General features: G+C 46.3%; 1 protein-coding gene across 1 annotated transcript in view; it reads left to right on the top strand.

Annotated features, from left to right (window-relative positions):
- dnah2 (dynein, axonemal, heavy chain 2) overlaps window positions 1-7,500 on the top strand; it is a 453,668-nt gene that overhangs the window by 255,265 nt on the left and 190,903 nt on the right. The window contains exons 39-40 of the mRNA XM_063186341.1: window positions 1,650-1,830; window positions 2,554-2,681. Coding sequence (XP_063042411.1) covers window positions 1,650-1,830; window positions 2,554-2,681 — 309 coding nt within the window. The remainder of the gene's footprint in view (window positions 1-1,649; window positions 1,831-2,553; window positions 2,682-7,500) is intronic.

The raw sequence follows: 7,500 nt of genomic DNA, 5'->3' as shown, positions 1-7,500 counted from the left end.
AGGGTTAGGTTGCAAACTCAGGCTAGCAGCTACTTCGCAAAAAGACGTGAAGCACTTAATTTCACCACATGGTTACCATGCAAGATGGGGAGGCGCTAAATGGCAAAATACTCATAGTGAGAGTGCGAGAGTGTAGGGAATTAAAGCTGAAAACTTGATCGACAAAACATTTTAATTGTCAATGAAAGTGCCCGTTGTTGTCCGGAAAATTGAGGAATATGGCATCCCTTCAGCTCCGGGAGGTCACGTTCCTGATCTGGCTTAGAATCAGTCTGGTGGAGACTGGTGATCAGAAATTAGTGAGGAAACAAATATTTGTTTTACTAAACAAAACAGGTGTCTACACTCAGGAGTGACAAACACAAGTCATTTCAATGAAATGACAGAATAGCATGATGCAGTGTATGTTGTCATGTGAGATGAGTAATTCAGCAACCGCGTAGCAGGCACTAAACACAAGGAAAAAAAAAAGTTGACTTTCATTTTTGCAGGATCATGTGTGGTGTGATTATGGCTTATAGTACCCTACTGTATGACTGTCCTTTGCCTCCTTTTATTTTCCCATCCTGTCTGCTGGCACGGCAACCCTGTAAGACAGTGTTTCCCAACCTTTTTTGTCATGTGCACCCCTAAGCCTTTTCGTTGTGCCATGAGTATCCAAGTCTCAACTTCTATATCGCTTTCTCCATCCCAATGTAACTAAGCTCCATGTATTTTTTAAAATATCAAATTTCCAAGTACCCCCTTCAGTGTGCTCGCGTACCCCTAGTGTTACACGTACCCCTGTTTGGGAAACACTGATCTAAGACACGCGTGAGATTAGAAAGCACCTGTCACTGCGCTCGTGCGCCGTCACTTACATGAATTAAGCCGTTAAGCTGACACTCTGTTGTGGGTGTTTCCCTCTGTGTCATCTGGCATATGGTTTGCCAGTACTGTGTGTGTGTGTGTGTGTGTGTGTGTGTGTGTGTGTGTGTGTGTGTGTGTGTGTGTGTGTGTGTGTGTGTGTGTGTGTGTGTGTGTGTGTGTGTGTGTGTGTGTGTGTGTGTGTGTGAGAATCTGCCAGGTACTGTACATGTATGCACACACGTGTTAATTTATCATGGCTTTATGTGAATTTGACTACATGTTTGTGGTTTTGTGTGCCAGTGCCAAATAAGCCCATATTCAGTACCGGTACATACATGTTTTTATAGCCATGCCATGTATCTGAACACCAATGTGTTATTATGCGAACATGCATATGGATGAGTATGCAGTTGCAGTTATGTATGTTTGTGTGTAGTGCATACATATTTGTGAGTGCATTTGTACATGTTCCATATGTGCATTCATCTTGATCACATCTCTTCACTGTGTGTGTGTGTGTGTGTGTGTGTGTGTGTGTGTGTGTGTGTGTGTGTGTGTGTGTGTGTGTGTGTGTGTGTGTGTGTGTGTGTGTGTGTGTGTGTGTGTGTGTGTGTGTGTGTGTGTATGTGTTTGTGTGTGTGTGTGTGTGTGTGTGTGTGTGTGTGTGTGTGTGTGTGTGTGTGTGTGTGTGTGTGTGGGTGTGTGTGTGGGTGTGGGTGTGTGTTTGTGTTTGTGCATGCACACGCACCCCTGTGCATGCACATGCATGAGCGTGTATTTCGGTGTGTGTGTGCGTCTAGACGGGTGCGTGGGGCTGCTTTGACGAGTTCAACCGCATCAACATCGAGGTGCTGTCGGTGGTGGCCCAGCAGATCCTCTCCATCCTGTCGGCTCTGGCGGCCGGGGCCACCTCCTTCGTATTCGAGGGACGACAGATACGACTCGTCTGGTCATGCGGCATATTCATCACCATGAACCCCGGTGAGTGCTGCTCACAAAGTATACACACATGCACGCAGAAGCACACACATGCACACACGCACGGACGCACTCACGGACGGACACCCATTACCCAACACACATACCTGTACGTACATTATATGTACACGGTGGAGGCTCATCTTGGCAGATGTCCCATATGGTCCTGCAGCATTTTCATCACCATGAACCCTGAACGCCTCTCTCTCACACACACACACACACACACACACACACACACACACACACACACACACACACACACACACACACACACACACACACACACACACACACACACACACACACACACACACACACACACACACACACACACACACATAAATCAGGAATTGTGAATGCTCAGCAAGTAATACTAGCGTATTCCATAGGTAATTTCATATGTAGGTCAAATTTCTATATGCAGTGTTGCCCCCTTGTAGTGCTAGCTCCAAGTGATAAGCAGATGTTCTGCAGCAGTTTATGTCAGCTGAAGTCAGGTGCGGCAATGTAGTTTATGGTGATTAAGATACCAAATGACAGATTAGTTGTACCTATTGGTCCTCAAAGGTGTGTGTGTGTGTGTGTGTGTGTGTGTGTGTGTGTGTGTGTGTGTGTGTGTGTGTGTGTGTGTGTGTGTGTGTGTGTGTGTGTGTGTGGGTGGGTGTGCACGTGGGTGTGTGCATGTGTGTGCCTGCTCCGCTCCTCCCCCTCTCCCTTCCCCAGGCTACGCTGGGCGTACTGAGCTGCCTGATAACCTGAAGTCCATGTTCAGGCCCATCTCCATGGTGGTGCCGGACTCCACCCTCATCGCAGAGATCATCCTCTTTGGAGAGGGCTTCAACAACTGCAAGGTAGAACTGCCGTTGAACTCACAGAGACTAACTACGTTTGATGTTTGTTGTTTTGTCTGATTGAAATGTTGTAGCTACACTACAGTAGGCCCAGGGCAAGGAATTACGCGAGGGCCATGAGGGCCATGGCCCTCGTGCCCTCCCACTTTGGCCTTGTGCCCTTGAAAAAATATCTGCCATGAAGCAAGTGGCCTTGATGCCCTCTCTGATGCCCCGTCAAGTGGCCTTGCCCCTAACAAATGACAAAATTCCAGGCCTGAGTAGGCCTATGCTTGACTTGAACGGTTTTGCTGGAGGGCAGGCTGCATAGGAGGCTGCTGAATTTGTCACTGAGGTATAAATCTGTTCTTGTCTATTGATGTGTTTGTATCTACGCTGTACTTGAACTATGATGTATGTACAGTACTATTGCGTTGAGGTTTTGTTTTCTTCACAGTGATGATAATTGTTTAGGAAGGTCTTCAACAACTGCAAGGTAGTCTGCATAGAAGGCACTGACTTGTTACTGTTTGCAATGTTTGAGTAGGCTAAGCATTTAGCCTGAGGGTGCCAGCCTGATTCCCAACGTTGCCAGGTGGGTGGTGGGAATGAATTACCAGTGTTCCACCACGGCTGAGGTTCCGTATGCTGAGCATTGATGGGGCCCTCCCTCTACACTGCTCCCCTGGATGTCGGTGCTGTCTGTGCAATGGGTTTTGTTGTACTGGGGTCGTGACTGCCACTTAACCCTGAAAACCACATCCCTCCCTACAGGATGTCGCAACACAGCTGCACACCACCACCACCATCCCACATGATCGCACGCTGCTTTACATTTTGTGTTATGGCATCTCTGTACAGAACCTAATTAATGCATCGCATACACAAGCCCATGCACACACACACACACACACACACACACACACACACACACACACACACACACACACACACACACACACACACACACACACACACACACACACACACACACACACACACACACACACACACACACACTCTTTCCACAGCACCCTCATGCTGCTTTACATGTATGTGACATGACATCTCTCTACGGCAGCTAATTAATGCATCAGTGTGTTTTGTAGTTATAAACTGGCACTGGCGCCCAGTGCTTCTCACCTCACCACACGCTGATAAAACACCAGATCTCACGCCGCGCTACAAGACTTTTACACAGTTTGTCACATTACTCTTTTACATAACTCTTAAAGTTATACTGTACCATTTTTGGAAATAAACTCATATTACACTTTCCCATAAGTTAGATGTCTGAGTTCTACCTTTTGCCTGTACTTTCAACCGTTCCCTGAGTATAGCAGTGCAAGTTTTACCTCCAAGCTAGCAGTTAACATTGAGTCCTATGAGACCAGCTGGCGGCTAGCTGGTCTCATAGATCTCAATGACAATTGCTAGCGTGGAGGTGAAATTTGCACGGCCATAGTCAGAGAATGGCAGGAAGTACAGGGGGGAGGTCAATTATTTAACTCAATTATATAACTTAAGGGGAGGTGCAATAAGAGCTTATTTACAAAAAAAATGATACAGCATCACTTTAACTTCACCTTTGGATCACTTAATTTTTTTCTCCAACCACATGAGTACAGATAGTACACCACTATTCATTGTGAGCTGTGTTGCCATACAAACCTAAAGACCAACTCTTGGGTTTTTTTTTTTTCTCTGCTTGAAACGATAGTGTGAGAACTTCAAAAAAACATTTTTCTTTCATAATGACTTTGTAGGACAGTTCCACTCACATTCACAGGCATGACAGCTAGTTATCTGTGTTTGTGCGTGCATGTCCAGTCCACATAGCTATGTAATTAATTCATCAGCATGTGTGCGTCATGGCTGTGGTGGCCGACACTTAGCTCTTCGCTCCACACGACACGAACGCTCTGCACGTAATCACACATGTCTTTACATCCCCCTCCCCTCCGCATGCTACTTAATTAAGCCATGGCACACACACACACACACACACACACACACACACACACACACACACACACACACACACACACACACACACACACACACACACACACACACACACACACACACACACACACACACACACACAGTGACGGTGGCTTAGCCCTGCTGTGTCCCCCTCTCTTCTGGTATGGTTATGTGAGCGAGACATGATTTTTTAATTGAGTTCAGATCTGCAGAGAGAGAGAGAGAGAGAGAGAGAGAGAGAGAGAGAGAGAGAGAGAGAGAGAGAGATGGATGGATAAAGACCAGAGGGGCAGATTTTTATCGTAAAATGCACACACACAGACACGCACAAACATGAACACACCACAGATAGACACACACTCTTCCCATGTCTCTGCATGTTTGTTTCTTCCCGCCATACTAATGACTACTAGAACAAGTGACGAACCAATCACCAGGGGCCAGACAACAACAACCTACACACACACACACACACACACACACACACACACACACACACACACACACACACACACACACGCACACATACACACACACACACACACACACACACACACACACACACACACACACACACACACACACACACACACACACATTGAAATCCACACACAGTTGAATATACACACCTTAGTTACAGTTAACTGGAGGGAAATTCCTCACGACTGGACTATTGTTTGAGAAGGTAAGGAAATGGATTAATGGAATGGTCTTCTGCCTTCCCCTGTCGTCTGCCTATTGCTGCCAAGTGGCTGGGAAATCATTAGGGTTTAAAGGTGGATGAATACCGTGAATGCCTTTCATGCGAATACTAGGGAGAAAGGCAGCGACTGAGAAGGTGGAAAGCTGAAGTGTGTGTGTTTATGTGTTTGTGTGTGTGTGTGTGTGCGTGTGTGCGTGTGTAGGGGTGGGTGTGTTTGTTTTTACGTGTGCACACGTCTCTATGTTTTGTTTTGTTTTGTTGTGTCATAATTTTATATGATGTCTTGTACGTTCATGCTGTGTGTTGTTTGTAATGTCTGTGACATTGGCTGAATCCACATACAGTAGTATGTATTAGGAGCTGAGTATGTACTGTATGTGCAAGTGTATGCGCTCATGTGTGTAAATCTGTGTGCTTGCTCGTGAGTTTGCGCGAATGTGTGTTTGTGTGTGTGTGTGTGTGTGTGCGTGCGCGTGCGCGTGCGTGCGCGCCCCCATGTGTGTGTGTGCGCACCTGGGTGTTGTGTGGGTGTGAGATTAGACGCTGCGGGCCTGCAGCTCTGAGTCAGGGCGCTTCAACCTGTGGTGTGTGTGTATGTGTGTGTGTGTTTGTGTGTGTGAGTGTGAGTGTGTGTGTGTGTGTCTGTGTAAGACAGCCTGTGGAAGTCTCTGAGCGGCAGAATTTTGGATTAACACTGACTCACAGGTGGTGGGCTGGCAACACACACACACACACACACACACACACACACACACACACACACACACACACACACACACACACACACACACACACACACACACACACACACACACACACACACACACACACACACACACACACACACACACACACACACACACACACACACACACACACATACACACACACACACTGAACAAACTTTGCAGCAGAGTTGAGCTGAGTTGGGCTGTTCCCATTCCCTAGTCTAGAGAGAGACCCTGGTTGGCAAGGCAGGAGGGCCTGGGAGAAAGCAGAATGGACTCAGTGAATACACACAAATACACACACACCCACACACACACACACACACACACACACACACACACACACACACACACACACACACACACACACACACACACACACACACACACACACACACACACACACACACACACACTACCACACACACACACACACACATGCACACTACCACACACATCCATGCATACACACAGGTGGGCCTGGGAGAGAGCAGAAGGAACTCAGACTAAGACTACTCACATCTCATCCCATCTCTCTGCCCACAGCAGAATCCAGTCCCACAGCCTGCAGTGAAGGAGAGAATACCCAATGGCCTCAGGGTGTTCAGACACTGTCACTCATACACACTCATACACACTCATACACACACACACACACACACACACACACACACACACACACACACACACACACACACACACACACACACACACACACACACACACACACACACACACACACACACTGTACTACAGACTTGTGCAGAGACACGCGCACTGTACATACACACATGCATGGAACCCCTCAGACAAACACACAGACACATGCATAATTCAAAATTAGTCATAAAACATGGTCTGATCTTCCTGGAAATCACAATACGGAACAACCAGAGTCTGCTTTAACTAATTCAACCCAAACATTTACAAGTTTTTATATTTTCATTGCCCATAAAATGTAAACATTCACAGGACAGCAAGGCGTAAGTAAGTACACCCTTGCATTCAATAGGTTTTAACCGTCAGTTAGTCGCAATAACCTCAACCAGATGTTTCCTGTAGTTGCAGATCAGATTAACAAAACAATCTGGATGTATCTGGTCTCCCTCTTCTTTGGAAAACTGCCTCTCGTCAGAAAGGTTTGTGGGATGTCTGGAGTGCATAGCTTTCTTGACTTCATGCCATATAATCTCAATTGTTTTTTGTCAGGTCTTTGACTGGGATATTCCAGAATGTGTATTTCATTATTATGAAGCCATTCTAAAGTCGATTTGATCCTAAAGTATGGGTTGTTGTCACATTTCAGCACCCATCCTCTTGTGTGCTTCAACTGTGTGACAGACTACCTCATTTTTTTCTGTAAAATATCTTGATAAACTTCTGAGTTCATTGTTCCACTGATAATAGCAAACTGAAAAGGGCC

This window comes from Engraulis encrasicolus, chromosome 21 (genome assembly GCF_034702125.1).
Source record: "Engraulis encrasicolus isolate BLACKSEA-1 chromosome 21, IST_EnEncr_1.0, whole genome shotgun sequence".
In the NCBI taxonomy this organism is placed as follows: Eukaryota; Metazoa; Chordata; class Actinopteri; order Clupeiformes; family Engraulidae; genus Engraulis; species Engraulis encrasicolus.
Note: the sequence above shows the minus strand (reverse complement) of the source record. Positions and strands in the feature narration are given on the sequence as shown.